This window comes from Rhinolophus sinicus, linkage group LG06 (assembly GCF_036562045.2).
Source record: "Rhinolophus sinicus isolate RSC01 linkage group LG06, ASM3656204v1, whole genome shotgun sequence".
NCBI classification, from domain to species: domain Eukaryota; kingdom Metazoa; phylum Chordata; class Mammalia; order Chiroptera; family Rhinolophidae; genus Rhinolophus; species Rhinolophus sinicus.
Genome location: NC_133756.1, coordinates 118,811,474 through 118,828,098, shown reverse-complemented (window position 1 = coordinate 118,828,098; position 16,625 = coordinate 118,811,474). Strand labels below are relative to the sequence as shown.

Below are 16,625 nucleotides of genomic sequence, written 5' to 3'. Positions count from 1 at the left end.
CTCTCCAACCACAGAGGGCTGGGCAGTTTAGCCCATCTTAACTCCAGACCAAGACTGAGAGGGGCCAAGACAGAGGGGGGAACAGAGAGTGCCCCCCAGACGAAGAACTGGTACCTCAGGAGCTGGGTGGGGAAGGCTGACCCCAGTCAGAGGCCAATCCCTCTGGGGAACGTGCTGCCCAGAGGCGACCTGAATAAGGACAGACATGGGCTCTGGATGGAACAGTGTCAAAGAGTTTCCCGGAAAGGAAATCAGTACGTCTGAGGCCTGCTCCTGCCTCTGTGGTGCTTTTCCCCAGGCCCCTCCTGGCCCTTCAGTCAGGATGGGAGCCATGTCAGGAGGCTAGGGAGAGGAGCGGGACATGGTGGGGTAATGGAGCTGACCCAGGGGACAAATGAGAAATGAGGACAATAACTAGTATTGCCTGCTCCAGAGTCATGGAGACTTAGGCCCTGGATAGCAGCCCGCCTCACCTCCTCTCCCCACCCTGTCAGTAAAGCTGTGCACTCACCACCCCACGGTGTGACTGTGTGGTGTCCTCTTCAGCTGATTTCTCACTTGACCCATCTGGAAACCCAAAGGGAAGTCGGGTCAGCCTCTGCCTCCTCAGCCTTGCTGGCTGGAGCCCTGCAGGCCTACACCTCTAGGCTCTGTCCCTCCAAGACTTGGTGCCACTTCAGCAGCCCGCGCAAACCAGCAGGTCCCTTTGGCTCAGTGGGGACTTATTCCCTTTCTCATTGGGTTGCTGCTTCAGCTTCCACACACCTACCTCCTGGTCACCATGACGACTGAACTGCTTGGCTTAGGCCCAGCCTCTTGCTCAGCGCCCATCATGGATGGCCCCAAATCCCATCCCTGCAGCCTGATTAGCGCCATCCCCTGGGCAGCCACTCTGCCCAACCACACTTGAAATCACCAGGCCTTGGTCAACACATTACACTCCTGGGCACCCCCCTCCACCTTTTTTGCCCCTCCAGCTGGGACACCCTAGGACTCCTCCATCTCCCATCCTCTGAGGCACCAGGACACAAGGCCCATTGGAGGCCTGGGACTTCTGAAAGTCCAGAGTGGGCTTCTCTCTCCCTAGCCCCTGCCTCACATCCAGTCTGGCTCCTTCCAAGCATTCTTGGTTCAAGGACCAAGAACACTGCAATTAGACTGTCCCTTAGAAATCCCTGAGGCCAACCTCTCAGTGCATATGTAGCACAGCTGAGGCCCAGGGAGGGGAAGGACTCTGCAGGAAATAGCTGGAAGAACCAGGACTAGACTGGAGTCCCCTGGCTCCCGGTCCAGTGCCCTTCCATAACACCAACATCCAGGGAACATTCTACTGGGGTGAACTCCCCTCCCAGAGTCTTGCCTCCTCCAGGAAGCTTTCCTGGACTACCCCAGCCCACAGAGAACAACAGTTCCACCATCTGTTCACTTCACTCTGTTTAAGCCTTTTGCCCTTCACAAGCTGATATGTTGGCCTATCTCTGTTCAGTACAGAGATTCTACCTGGGTTTTGCTTGACATGTGTGCTGAGCCCAGTGAGCCCAGGCCTGTGCCCAGCTCTGCTGTGAGGAAGACAGGAGGAGATGGGTGCCTGCCTGTACAGACCTCTCTCCTGTGCTTCTTCTGATCCTCTCAGCCTCATCTGATCAGGGGGACTTTGACCACTTGTTACAGGCACTGCAGCAGCGCCCTCTCTTCATGGGCTCTAGCCGGCTTCCCTCGGGCTCAGCCTGCCAGCACTGTCCTCATGCCTGTGCCTCCCGCTCGTCTCCTGCCCTGCATTTCTTATCCCACCCCATTCCTGCTTCTGCTCTCAGGGCAGCCTACCACCCACATAGGCACATACGAGGAAGGACCACGACGGAATTTCCACCCTTGGGGTAAACCTTTGACCAATGGGAGTTGGTGGCTGGTGGACAAATTCTTACTCTTCCTCTATCACTCCCAGACTTTTCTGGGAAGCAGAACATGACTCAGGGCAATAGGTCACACTTGATAGCAAGCAGAAACAACTCCCCAACACATTCTTGAGTTGTTTCTCCCTTCTTCCCTGCTTCACTCCCCTTTTCTCTCCTTGCTCCCTGGAATTGCAATAAAAATGCACATCAGCCTCTGCTACAGGCTCAGTTTTTGGGGTGGGGCGGGGCAGGCTAAGTCACAACCCTTGAGGAAGGAATGGTCTGCTATATGCTGGGTGTTCCCCAAAGTCTCCCCAGCTCTAACCGTCCACGGCTGGGTCCCTAGGGTGGGGAGGTGGGCACTGCCAGATCTAGGGACAGACTCACCTTTGCAGGCCTGGCAGCAGGAGGCAGGCAGCGGGAGGGGTGCGGGGCAGCCGGGTTCTGGGCACGTCATGAGGCCGCAGTAGATCTGGCCCTCCTGATAGACAGAGCAAACAGGAGCTGGGAGATGAGCTCTGATGAGGACCAGCCTTGGGGCTAGGAGAGTCCCCTGCCCTGGAGGCATGTGGCCTTGAGGAGACCCTAAGGTGGGGGAGGGAGGGAGCAGCAGAGCATCCTGGGCAAGAGCCAGCCAGCTCAGAGGAGGGGTCTTTGTACCCTCCCCACTCTTACTCCAGGCCCTGAGGTAACATTCATCCTTTAGCTTCTAAAGCATTTTCACAGGCTCTCACAGCCACCTGCTGAAGTGGGGTCTTCCCGTCTCACAGATGGAGAGCGCCTACAGAGGGGCCTGGACGGCCTGAGGTCAGACGCAGTGGGGCAGAATGGACTAGAGCCCAGTCTTCAGACTTTTCCTACTGAAATCAACATCCTTCTCCTTTGGCTTGGAACAGGAGGCCCAGCATAGGGGACAGGGATGGGTCGGGGACACTTGGGGCTCATCTTGCTCTTACTGAAAACCCTAGGTCCCCAACTTTAGAACCCAGCCTAGAGAGGCAAGACTTCAGGGTAAAGGGCCTTCTGGGAATCAGGAGGACCAGATGACCTTAGGTGAGTCACTTCTCTTCTCTGGACCTCAGTTTCCTCTTCTGCAAAATGGGGACACTCCTGTCTGGGCTGTAAAGATCAAGTAAGGGGACTGTGTGAAAACCCTTTTTAAACTATAAGGCACACTGTACCTGGGAGGAAGTGACATTACCTAGGGTCGTTTCCCTATTCCTTTTCCAATGAGTCTCAAAAATAAGGATTCTGATCTCTCAGATGAGGCCAGGTGTCAAGCCAGACTCACATAAACAGGGATGAGAAGGGGGAAGCAGTGACCCAAGTATCCAGGGAGAAAAAATAATGCTCTCCTCTCACCACCTCACCACCATTCTTTCTGTCTCTCCCCACCACCCCCTCCTAATCAGGCCCTTGTCCCTTTGTAGGAAGCAGCACAATGCAGGGAAAGGACCATGGGGTTTGGAGTCATGGGACCCTGGGTCTGAATTCTGGCTCTGCCATTTAACTAGCTGTGTGACCTTAGGGAAGTTGCTTAACTGCTCTGGGATTCACTTTCCTTGTCTGATAGCCTTCTCCTAGGGTCATTGGGATGCTGTATATAAACCCCAAGCATTGGAGGCCTGGGACTTCTGAAAGCCTAGAGTGGGCTTCTCTCTCCCGAGCCCCTGCCTCACATCCAGTCTGGCTCCCTCCAGGCATTCTTGGTTCAAGGACCACAACACTACAATTAGACTGTCCCTTAGAAATCCCTGAGGCCAACCTCTCAGTGCACATGTGGCATAGATGAGGTCCAGAGAGGGGAAGGAATCTGCAGGAAATAACTGGAAGAACCAGGACTAAACTGGAGTCCCCTGGCTCCCGGTCCAATGTCCTTCCATAACACCAACATCCAGGGAACATTCTACTGGGGTGCACTCCCCTCCCAGAGTCTTGCCTCCTCCAGGAAGCTTTCCTGGACTACCCCAACCCACAGAGAACAACACTTCAACCATCTAGTAGGTACAATGGACTAGATCACTGCAAGAGGCTCAGGCCCCACAACAATAATCACTCTCGGGGTTGACTTCTAAGTCACCCTCTTTATTTGTAAGTTGTTTGCAGCACAGATACTGTAAGGCTAAGAGCCTGACTGATGGGCCGTCTCACTGAACAGATTGAGAGGCAGGCCTGAAAGAAGTGACTCGCTCAAGGTCACACAGGAAACCACGGCAGAGCTGGAGCTCAAATGTGGTGTCTGACACTTAGTTTAGGTATCCTCCCCTCACATCACTGCTAAATCTGATGATTATTTTAAACAGAGAGGACGTTGGAGACCATCTGGTCAGACTCCCTACACATGCAGAGGAACTGGGGCCCAGAGAAGTTTGGTGATCAAGTAGTAAGGACATCAGGATGGCAGGAGAAACTCCTGCCAATGCACAGATGAGGAGCTAAACCCAAGGGTAAGGATGACATGCTGAAAGCCACCTACAAACCTATAGTGGGGTCACACCTAGGACCCAACCCCCTACTGAGGAGGAGGGAGAAGACTTTCTAGGTCAGGCCTTGTTTGGCTTCAGTCTCTCTGTGCCCTGCTAACACTGCAGAGTCAGACCTGACTGTCCCTAGGCCCAACTCTGACCACAGCAGGGCGAGTTTAAGTAGTTTCAAATTAAATTCCATTTGCTCAAATAGTCTGGCTCTGTCTCTGTGCCCTAGGGCTAATAACTGATCATTTACTCATTCATTCATTCATTCATTCATTCATTCATTCATTCAGCAATCATTACAGACATTCTCTGTGTGCCAGGCTCTGGGCCAGGAGCCTCAGAGGACACAGAAATGAAGTGGGTACGTCTGCTCTCCTCCAGGAGTGCAGAATCCACTGGGGGAAACCGAAATGGGCAAATGTCAGTGCGAGGTGCCGGGTGCTGTAACAGGTAGCTCAGGAAGGTGCAGAAAACCAGAGAAGGGCAGGATGTTCCAAATCACAGAAGTTCCCTTCCCCCTGAGCCTATTCACTCTCACTTTGCTTTGACCAGGAAGAACACTTTCCCTCCAGTCCCTGCTACGGTACTTTGCAGGCCGGGGCTAAAGGGAAGGTAAGAGGTCTTACGGTACAACTGCAGAGGACACACTGGTTGGGCAGGCGGGAAGGGAACAGCTCATGGGCACTGAAGATCTCTCCATGCTGGTACATGGTCCCGTTGTGCTGGCAGGACTTTGGGGGGGCCCGGAGACCAGAGGGGGTGTGAGGTTCTGCAGGTAGAGAGGAGCACAGGGAAGAAAAAAATAAGGTTTCACATGGACCTCAGAGCTTTGCCAGAATGAACTGGGCCACTTTTCTAAAGATTTTGCATTTCATCTCACCTTGGCATTTAAACTGTGCTCTGGCCTCAGCCTTCCCAGACGGCCCCCATATCAGCTAACCAAGAAGAGGTCCTGCAGACACCTGCATCTAACTTTGTCATTCCCTCCCATGGCCTTTCCGCACCTCGGGGTCTGAGCTGGTCCTGACCAGAGCAAGAAGGCAAGACCAGAAGCTTCAGCTCCTCTGAGCCTTACTCCGTGGGGACGTGCATTCGTTCATTCAGTGCTCAGTGGGCATCCATGGAGAGCCTCCTAGTACCAGGCAGTGTCTAGGTGCTGGGGACACGGTAGTGAGCAGAACAGAGGCCCTCAGGGAGTGACATCCCAGGGGAATCAGCTGAGATGATGACCTAGACTGTCCCTGTGCTTGGTGTAAACTCCTGTCATTTACTGGCCATCACAGCCTTCCTCCCCATCACCTGCCCATTAGCCAGTCCTCTTCTGGCCGCGTAGAGGGCTAAGCCTCTAAGCTTCTGGTTCTGAGAGAACCTAGTCATTCTCTCGGGACACGTTTACTAAACACCGTTTCTGTACCAGGTACCATGTGTCGCACAAGACTCAGCTCCTCCCATCAAGAAACTCACAATCTAACTGGTAGAGAGACAAGCCATGAGCAGGGACACTGTCACATGGTAAGGGCTAGGGCACCGAGGAGAGGCCCTAACTCAGCCGGGACATGGGGGTGGGTGTGGTCCAGGAAGGCTTCCTGAAGGAGCTGGTGGCTGAGCTGAGTTGTGAAAAACATGCAGAGCCAGGCAGGCGAAGGGGCAGGGCCAGGAAAGAGAGCAGGAGACAGGAGCATGTGAGGAAGACGGGGCCTGAGCCAAAGCACAGTCAGCAAGGAGCGGTCAGGACTCCTGGAGTCAGCCTCAGACGGGGAGGAGGCACGATGCCCCTTCACTGGGCAGGATGAAGTTCAGAGCCCCAGCTCTGGGAGGGAATCCTGAGCCAGGCATCTCTGTGACCAAGGCAGAGCCACGGTCAGATCCTACTGGGGTCCCACTTGGAAAATGAGCCCCTCTATACCCACTCTACACAGGCCCCCAGCTCACAGGAGAGCCCTGGTTCCAGAGCCTGGTGGCTGAGGCCACAATCTGAGCCTCCCTTCCTCACCTTCTTGACGCTTCTAAACATCGATTCTTCACTTAACACCCTTCCCCCACTCTTCTAAGTTGGCCTCCCCACTGGCTGCCTCTCATTGGCCGCGTGGTTGTGCCAGTTTCTTCTCAGACCACCTCTCCTCTCCTCCCTGTCTCTTATCTTTACTCCCTAGAATGCCAGTCGTAGAGGCTCTCAGAATCGTAAAATTGTGGAATCCTAGATCTTTAGCATCAGGACACACAGCGTCTCTGAACCTCAGCACGGGGAGGAATCTCGGAGTACTTACTCAAACTCCTTCAGTCATTCCCAGTCCCAGGGCCGTCATCCGGGGTCTCGGGCAGGTCCTCCTAGCCCCCGCCCACTCATCTGCACTTACACAGACACGTCCACTCCCTCTGGGTCTGGCCAGCAGAGACACTGGGGCCCAAGTGTGCCATCAACAGGCCTCGTGTGCCCCTCTTTCCTTCAGCTACTCTCCACATTTTCTCTCTCCCTCTGCCAAGCACAGCTACTTACGAATGAGAAATGTGTTTTTACCCCAGCCCTCCTGGGGGATCCAGGATGTTTCTTCCCTGGAGCACGTTTGTGTCTCTACACCTCTGATGGCTAGAGACCGTCCCTCTCATTCCAGGGGCTTCCCCCTGCCAGAGGCCTGCATCAGGAATGGACGAAGGGTCAGCGAGGCTACTTACCCACACACCGGGGACAGCACTGCTGGGGCTCAGTCACAGGCTGGGGGCAGTGGACAGGCGGGCAGTGCAGGCGGTAACAATTCACATGGGCACTCTGAAGGGGACACAGGGGTCAGTCTTGGTTCCAAAGAGCCATTGCCTCCCACCAGAACCCCAAACCCCAAACCCCATCCCAACTGCGGGACACTACACTCGTTCTAAGTCTGTGATGGGATAAAAACAACAGACTCATCTGTCCCGTCTCTCCTCTTCCCCTGCTCACTCGTGTGGCGCACCCATCCAGGACCCTCCCCCACCACGGAGGAGGGCACAGTGTGCATGGGCTGGCACAGCTCTTGTGTCCCGTTCATGGTGTGTGAGACATATAAACAAAAGCCTTGAGTTGTATTTCGACATTGATCTTGATTGTGTTGGTTTAACTGCAGAGCTTTGTTCTTTGTCCTCTGGGCCTGAGCTTCATGTGACTCCTGAGGGTAGGTGACAGGGATGGGAACGAGACTAGAAACCTGATGTGGAAAAGACTCAGGGTTTCGTGATCTACTCCCTACATCTCTGGGACATTTGGGTGACTCTGCACAAAGCCCTTGGAGTTGGCACCAGAGAAGGAGAGGCCACAGAGTTCTTATGCTTTTTCAAGTAGAGCAAATGACGGAGAAGGGAGCAGAGAATCCTGTGCAGAAAAGATGAGGAGCTGATGAGAGAGGCTACCACCCATGTTGGCAGTTTGTCAGCCTATCCAAGGCTTCCACGCCTCAGTCTCCCCTTGGTTATAAGGGTCGTTGCACTGTGCCGTAAAGAACCACTTACTTCTGTCTCATCTATCCCACCACACGTCTCAAGAACAAGGACCAAGCCTCACACTACTCATCTCTGAATTGTCAGCACCGGGCCTGGCTCCAAGCTACTGCCTGCTACAGTTTGAATGAGTGAATGAAGGATGAATGAGAGCCAGGAGAGGACGGGCAGATGGTCTCTCTTAGATGAATGGAAGCAGCTTTGCTCAAACTTTGAAGCTGGCAAGTTTGTTTCCAACCTCCTTGTCTGAGTGCCCTGACAGCACTTCTCCAGCAGCAGCCGCTTGCCCGGTGGAAAACCATGGACCAGGCCCTAGTACTTCTGGCGTCACTGCTTCCCAAGACGGCCAGAGGTGGTCGCAGTGCTACGGGGCACCAGAGTCCACAAAATTGGTCTGGGATCCAAAAGGGGCCTTCTAGAGGGCGGGCACACGTGAGTACCAGATAAATGTCCAGAGGGCGAACTGAACCCCTCGGATAAGAAAGTAGGATGGAGTGAGGGCCTGAAGAGTTAGAATCTCTCGATTCTTGGCCTTGAAGGAACCCAGGGATGAAGATAATCGGTGACATACAGTAGGAAATAAGATGGAGACAGGCTAAAGGGTGAACAGGCAGGGGGCCTCGCAGCCACAGGGGGCCTCTCAGGAAAGTCATAACTACCATGCATTGATGGGCACTAGCTGGGCGCTTTATGTGATATAGAAGTGTATTATCTCATTTCATCTTTTCAACAACCCTAGAGGTAGATATTATTATCCACATTTTCAAAATGAGAAAAGGGCCTCTGAGAGGTTAAGTTGCCTAAGATGACACAGCAGGTAAGCACTACCTCCAGGGCTGTGTACTTTCCACGATGCAGAGCTGCCTCTGGTGGGCTGGGCGGGGACACATGCAGTCACTCAGGATTAGCTGTATGACTATTGGCTGCCAGGGACCAGGCAGTGAGTGAGACTGGCAAGGCATCTGCTCTCACGGAGCTTACCTCCTAGCCTGGGGAGACAGACCATAAAAAATAAACAAGTAGGAACAAGACCATTTGAGATGTGAAATGTATGATAATAATCAAACAGGGCAATGTGACTGAGTTAACAAGGTTAGACTATTTTAGACACAGCAGTCAGAGAAAGCCACATAAGGAGGTAACATTTCTGTCATGAACTGCGAGATGAGAGGAACTATTTGGGAGAAGATCCAGGGGGAGGACTTTCCAAGTGGAGGGACGACAGGTACGAATGAGTTTGATGAGTTGGCACAAGTAAGAAACGAGGTTGGAAGATAAGGTGGAAGTCAGGTCACACAGAGCCACGGCAGGGAGTCTGAATTTTATTTTAGGTGCAACGAACAGCTGTTGGAGGGTTCTAAGAGCTTCCAGAATGACACAATCAGTTTTATGTTCAGAAAAGATCCCTCTAGCTGCTGTGCAAAAGCTGGATTTAGAGAGGGGACAGGAAGGTTCAAGTCGGGGAGACTCAAGTAGCATCCAGAGGAAGGTGGCTTAGATTAGGGGGACAGTGAAGTTACGAGAAGTGGGATATTCAGGGTATGTCTTGGGGGTACTGGGATATTAGCTACAGTCCTTTGGGTTGAGGAAACTGTATGTGTGAACTCGGGAGGGAGAAATGAATTAGCTCCAGTGGATCACAAAACTTGGACTTGGTCAACTGGACCACATGATATGTCTGGAATTTTTCTGTTATGGTTTCCTTCCTGTTCTTTGGCTATATTTCATAAGGTTCTTTTTGAAAAGCAGATTGGCCTCAGATGTGCTAAGGAAAACCAAGGGGAGGCAGTCGCAAGGGTTGTGTGCCCGTGGCATCAGAGTTCTACCTGGGGCCGACATGGTAGAAGCAGCGTGGAATCAGAGGGAAAGGTCCCAGGAGGAATGAGACCCCAGTGGTCAGAGTCAGGAGAGGGACTGCCCCATGCCACCTCCACCTCCCAGTGTTCCCTCAGAAGCCCTCTCTGCTCCCGCCGAGCTGAGGATTGTTGTCAGAAGGGAGGCTCTTACTGGCCTCCGGCATTCCTCTCTTGGCTTTGCGCAGGGAAAGAGGGGGCTTAAGGTGCTGGTTCTAGTTGGGAGCTAAGTACCCCCTCTCCCCAAGCAGCACCCAGATAGATAGATAGAACTGAGGACGTCACGCCAACCAGGATCGGCCTCAGGCAGCTGAGCTAAAGTCCAGGGCGTTTCACTCCTTCCTTCCCCACCTCTCCAACCTCATACCTGGCCTGGAATTCTGGACCATGTGGGGGCCTCATTGATTCCAGCCAGTTGATTATACAAAGCCCTGTGGAGGGTGCTGGGTTGTGAGTGGAGTGGCAGGAGACAGATATGAACAAAAAGGCAGGGTCTCTGCCCCAGTTCATTCAGCCTTTGGCAGGACACCAAACTAGATATGAGGGAGCGCCCAGGAAGACCCATCTAACAGGTGTAGCAACTGACAGACACAGGTAACTATTATAGTTGGCCAACAGTGATCAGGAGAAAGGGACAGAAAGACTTGTGTGGGATCCCAGAAGAAGAAAATACTTGCAGGTGAGGGACTGAGGAAGGCTACCAGTGGAGGTGGCATTGGGCCAAAACATTAAAGAACAACTCTGTGGGCCAGAGGGACTGGGGGAATGCATCCTACGGCAAGGTGGCAAGAGAGGGCTGGAGGAAATAGTACGAGGAAAGGAAGGCATGGGAGGCCAGGTCAGACAGGCTCTGTCTTCTGCTGCACAGGGGACAGGGAGCTGGCACCAGCACGGGTGGTAAGACGGCTGGGATGAGAGATGGGAGAGCCAAGTCCCCAGCACGGCCTAGCCACTGACCTGCAGTGTCTTACCTCTGAGAGGTACACAGTAGCCGTAGTAGGGATTGAATACTCGGTAGTGAAGTTGCATGGCCCCAAGTCCCTCAGCTATCGCTAACAGAGTATAATTCTAGGAGGCCTGGTTCCAGAATGCTGCTGACCTCTAGAGTCAGGCTGTCCTCCCTACCTCTGGGTGACTGCTCCCAGACATACCTGACGCAGGTGGCCCCGTGGCCAGAGGAACCTACCTCAGAGCAAGTGCAGCGCAGGCAATACATCAGGCCCTGTGGCTCCAAGTAGGGGTGCCAGCTCTCGCCGGGGGAATACCTCTTCCCATGGAAAAGGCAGAACATGTCTGGGCCTGGCAAAATGACCAGTGCTTTGTCAGTCCCAGGATGCTCCAGTTCAAAGACCGTCCCTCAACCCTCCTGTCTGGTTCTAGGAAGGATGTTATCCGGACCACTCAGGCAAAAGTGAATCTGCTGGATGTGCTCTCCCAGTTACGGGGCCAAACTGTTTAATGAGTTTGAATCTCAGCTTGACCACCCACTTGCTGTGTGACTTTGGGCATGTCACTGCCCCACTCTGAACCTTAAGCAGTTAAAGTGCTTTATGGATTTAAACTGTGGTATAAGTGTTAGTTATTATGATTAGATGAATAATCTGAGGCCCAGAGAGGATAAATTACACCTCTAAGGTCAAACAGCAAGTCAGTCACCAAGCAGGGGTGACAGCCCGTCTCCTGACTCACAGTCCAGTGCTCCTTCTGCCCTCATAAGCACACTTCTTTCCTCTTCTTCATCTCATTTTACTTATTTATTTACTACATCTCTGTACCCTCCCCTCCCTTGGTCTCTGCTGTTTCTTTCAATTCTCTCTCTCTCTCTCTCTCTCTCTCTCTCTCTCTCTCTCTCTCTCACCTACCTTTTGAATAAAGCCACTCACAGCAGCTTTCCTGCTTTCACACTGTACTGTGTCCCTATATCTCATTCAGATGGAAAGTGCCTGAATTGGGAAAACAACGTGTTGCCTAGTGAAAGGTTAGAAAACTGACTTTTAAATATCCTTAAAAATAGTCCATAGTGATTGCACAGTCAATTATTTTTGTAATCTGCTTATCAGTTGTCAATGTGTAGATGACTATTTCTAAGAATGACTGAAATAGTTTGTTTTGTTTTGTGGGTTAGATACCACTCCTGCAATCCTGCTTACTTGAAATCTCCACCTCTCACCTCCCATAGCCAACCAATCGCCCAGCCTTTTGGGTTCTCTCTAGGACACACCTGCCCTCACCTCTTATCCACTTGCCACCTACCTGTGGGTCAAGACTCCAGGTCCAGCTTGCAGCCCCTGGCCCCACCTCTCTGCCTCTTGCGCTATCCCTGCCCCTCAGATACCTGGTGATTTTTACCACCCGGAGGGGATGGTGCTATCATTCCTATGGGAAAACTCTCCATTATCTAAAGAAAAATCTGAGCTCTTTTAAGAAGGAACTGGGAGACACAGCACAAGTGAAGTGTCCACAAAGGTTTGTTGAATTAAATGAGATTGAAAAGTGGAGAAAGGAACCAACACTTATAGACTATCTTCTCTGTAAATACATTACTTAATTATCTCATTAACATTATTGTTTTGAGAATTAAATTGAAAGATGCTTGTAAAGTGCTTACTTAGCCCAGTTCCTGACACTTAGTGTTGAATGCTCTTATTATGCTAATCATGATAACAATGACCCTGCAAGATGGATATTATCATCTTGAATAGACATTTAAACTCAGGGAATCCCAGAGCACTGAAAGCAGCACACACACAAAGCAGGACTTGCCTTTCAGAGCTGGGGGTGGGCTGGAGCACAGCCCGTAGGCACACAGCTCCAGAGCTGAGGAGCTCAAGGGCCATTCCCAATTGTCAGAAAGTTTCCTTTGTAAGAAGCTGAAATCGGCCTCCTTCTGGCTCCTGCTCTGCCTCTTGGGCCTCCCAGAACAAAGGTTTGAGGCCATGGTTCTGTCCTCAGAGTCTGTGTTTCAATGGCCACTGGGGACCAAGGGACACATGCTTAGTTCCCTCCCCACCCCCTCTAAGCCCCCAAAGTAGAGGAGGGGAACAGACAGCAGATCCCATTCCCAGCAAGGCCCCGGCTGGCCCGTATCAAATGAGCTTGTGTTTATCTCTCAGCCTCGGCTGGCAGAGAGGGCGGGACACAGTCCCAGCTGGGGTGCTTGTCAGAGCCAGCCCAACTCTCCAAGGATTGAATAATGTCTTTCTTCTTCAGTCCCCTCCCCCCACCAGGGAGCGGGGGCGATTGCAACACTACCATGGCCTTAGGTCTCAGCCTTGTTGCTGAAGAAACCCTGTCCCACCTTCCTTGGGACGGCCTGTAGCCTGGCCCCTGGGCCAATTGGCACCCCCTCCCCCTCCCCGCCTTCTTAGAGCATGAAGACAGAGAGAATGCCTCAGCCCATGGCCAGGCCAAGAGGCCCCTTCCCCCTACCAACAGACCTGGCAGCAGTTGAGAGTGTGGGGGGCCTGGCAGGCCATCCCTCAACCCCAGGAGGCCTCCAGAAACCACAATCCCCACCTCACCACGCCCTCCTAGGTGAGAGGCACAAGGAAGGGTGGCATTGCCTGGAGCTCCCTCTTCCTCTAAGGAGGTGAGTGCCCAAGGCCATGCCAAAATCAGGCCGGAGGAAGAACTGCCAGGCTGGCGGGGGGTGGGGGGGGGTGGGGGGGGTGTGTGCCCGGGGGGCCTGTGCCTCTGTCCCTGCAGTTCTGGCACGAGCCCCAATACTTGCACTTGGCTGGTGGAAGGAGCGCTAGCTCCTTATGCCACAAATTCACTGTGTGACTTTGAGGAAGTCTCTTCCCTTCTCTGAGCCTCAGTTTCCCATCTGCAAAATAAGTGTGTGGGGGGGAGGGGGACTTTGATCTTCAAAGGTTTTCTGCAGTTTATGAAACCATGATTTCAAAATTCTAAGACTCCAAGGTTCTAAGTTTCTAAGATACAAGATTTGAAAATTCTGCTTCTAAGAGCCTTCATTTCATTAGAACATGAATCTTCTAGAATTGTACGATTTTGTGGTTCTGAGATTTGATCATTTTAAGCTTCCACCACCTGGGATGTGTTTATGGTCCCATGCACCCAGACTTTTCAGAGGCTCCAAGGGGGGTGGATAAGGTTCAGGGAGCCAGTGGGGCCTACCTTGAGTGACATGGAGAAGGAGGCAAAGTTTGTCTCCCACATCCCTTCCCGCCTCTTCTACTCCCTTAGGTCTTCTGTCGCCTTCCAACTCCTGCCCTGGCCTTGGGCCTGCCCTGCTTCCTCTCCCCACCCTACTACCACATCTCATCTCACCCACCTGTGCCTACATCTTTCTCCTCAACTCAGGTGGCCACGTGGGCCCTCTGTCAGAAGTCTTTCGGAGTTAATGGCCCCTGGCTGTCATGTCTAACCTGCAAAAAAGACTGCTAGTGAGGGAAGTTTTTGAGGACTGTTGGCCCTGTTCCAGGCTTTACAGAGATAGAGAAGAATTAAAGTTGGACAGGTTTCATACCCCTCAAAACCCTTCACTCAGTGAACACGTCTATATAGTCTAAAGACCCTGGCTTTGGAGTCAGGTAGGCCAGAGTTTAAATGGGATCTGCAGCCTGAGATGAGACAAGTTACTCAGCCATTTCAGGCCTCTGTTTCCAGATCTGTTAAATGGGATTAGTGATAATCTCTATCTCTTGGGCTATAATAGAATTAAATCAGATAATATATGTAATACGCCTAGTGCCTGACACATATTAGATGCTCAATTAAATGGTAGGTAAAACAGACAAAAAGCAGACAAAAAGGCACTGACCCCAAACTTGCCTACCAGTCTGTTTCTCATATTTCTTTCACTCCCAGAATTCAGTGAACAGCCACCAGGCAGCTATCAGGGCATGAATGTCACGGTACCTGCCACCGATGTCAACCCTCCCAGGTCATGTGTATAACCTCAGCAACGCTGTTTCCTGTGGCTCCCTGCTCTCTCCTAGCCCCACTCACCAACCAGACTCTTTCAGCCCCACTTGGTGCCTACACAGACCTCAATCCTTGGGCTGGGATACAGAGAGGAAAGTGGGCCAAAAAGGTTGGAGTAGAGAGTGGGAGGGTTGGGGTGAGAGGCCTCAGATAAGGTTACAGAGAGAGGCAGAGGCTCAAGAAGGGCCTCAAGAGTCCAAGGGCAAAGGAAAGCCATGGAAAAGCTTCATACTGGGGCGTGCCAGTTACCACGTTTGCATTTTAGCACTGTCCCTATGGTCACAGGAATAGAAGATGGATTGGAGGGCAAGCCTGGATGCAGAGAGACCAGCGGGAGGCTGTTGCAGTCAACTGTTTGAGAGAATGCTGGCCTGGACCGAGATAGAAGCAGTGCCCATGGGCAAAAGTGCAGATCTGAGGAAGAATTAGTAGGTACGGCAGGCAGGCTCTGGGACAGACTGGACACGGATGGACAGGGTGAAAGAGCATTCAGGATGGTATTGAGCTTTCTGGCTGGAACAAATAGGTGAGCACGGGCTACTGATAAGCAGTAAATGTAATGATCATTAGTGATGATGTTACTATCATTAGTAAGAGTAATATTACTTCCTGCTGTTCACTCACTGAGTTTTTAATAGATCGAGCCTTATACATGTCCATGGGCCTGGTCTCTGGCTAAGGAAAACACAGTCAGCACCTCAAGGAGCTCACAGCCTAAGGAAGAAGACAGGTAGATATAATAGACACAGTTTGAAAATTCTATGATAGTAGAAACATAGGCTCTTCAGGGAAGGCTTCCCTGAGACGATGCCCAAGCTGGATCTTATAGAGCTAACAAGGTGCCAGTGGGCAGCAGGCGCTTCCTGCAAAAGCAGAAGTGGAGTGACCATAGTTCACGCAGGCCACTGTAGGTGGCTGGGGTGACTGGGTGCCAACTCCTCGTCCCACAGGAAGCATCCCCTTGGGTAGGCCCCAGCTAGAGCTCTTTATCTAGCTTGACACTGACTTTAAGTGACTGGACGTAGTTGGCCTAACCTGAATTCAGGGCAGCAATATTTACCAGACAGACTCCAAATGTTATCAGGTCACCTCAGCCTGACATAAGCTGGCTCCCGCCTGCTTTTCCAGAAAAACTCTCTGCGATAGCCCCGTTCTCAGCCTCATCTCTTGCTGAATTTCTCAGTCTTCCACCACCCCCACCAGGCTCCTTCACACTTCTGTGTCTTTGCACATGCTGTTTCCTCCGCTTGGAAGGGGATTCCCCATCTCCATTGTTTGACCTACTGCTTCTCATTCTTCAGAAGCCTGTGGAAGTGCCACCCTTTCTGTGAAGCCAATCCAACCTTCCAGGCCACGGGCCAGTCCTTCCTCAGGGCTCCTATAGAACTGAGTTCAGCCCTCTCTTATGCCTCTCATCACACCGGATTAGAAGTACTTCAAATGGGTTCTTCTTCCTGACCCAACTGTGAGCTTCTTGAGAGCAGGAACCAGATCTCATTAATTTTTATATCTCCAGGGCTCCACGCAGAGCCTACATAGAGGTAAGGCTTGATAAATGAATGTACAATGAAAGAATGGAGTCAAAGAGAGGGGAGGTTCTGGCAGAGGAGGTGATTGATAGCTCTTATTCCTGAAAAACGCTTTCTTTAACAAGAAAAGAACTTCACTATGTGATAAGAGAGCCAAATCCCTCTTAGCACTTTGATCTGGCCACCTAATAGGAATTAGCCTTTGACCTCCCCCTTTCCAGCTCTTTCCATCGGGAACTCCCAAACCAGCTGCCAAACCAAACACTACGTACAAAAAGGTCAGGAGCCTGGGCAGGTAAGGGGTGAGCAATTCCATGATCTTCACATGTAAGTCAAAATTTCCAAACTGTCCCACCCAAGGTCATCCCACCCTCTGCCTTGAAACTCTCACGCTGTGATAAAGGTCTCGTAGGGGCTAGTTAGGAGTGAGTAGTGTGGTTGGGAATTCTTTCAATAGGA

The 16,625-nt window shown here is 52.0% G+C and overlaps 1 protein-coding gene across 4 annotated transcripts in view; it reads right to left on the bottom strand.

Annotated features, from left to right (window-relative positions):
• The window catches only part of CHRDL2 (chordin like 2), a 32,511-nt gene that overhangs the window by 10,565 nt on the left and 5,321 nt on the right, over positions 1 to 16,625 (bottom strand). For 3 of the 4 annotated variants that reach the window (XR_012497483.1, XM_019744345.2, XM_019744344.2), the window contains exons 2-6: positions 10,877 to 10,989; positions 7,043 to 7,136; positions 4,996 to 5,138; positions 2,283 to 2,376; positions 512 to 567 (exon numbers count right to left, since the gene is read on the bottom strand). Coding sequence is in view for 3 of the 4 variants with exons in the window: in XM_019744345.2 (XP_019599904.2) it covers positions 512 to 567; positions 2,283 to 2,376; positions 4,996 to 5,138; positions 7,043 to 7,136; positions 10,877 to 10,989 (500 nt within the window). In the remaining variant the exon portion in view is untranslated. The remainder of the gene's footprint in view (positions 1 to 511; positions 568 to 2,282; positions 2,377 to 4,995; positions 5,139 to 7,042; positions 7,137 to 10,876; positions 10,990 to 16,625) is intronic. The other variant, XM_074335772.1, reaches the window with a different exon arrangement.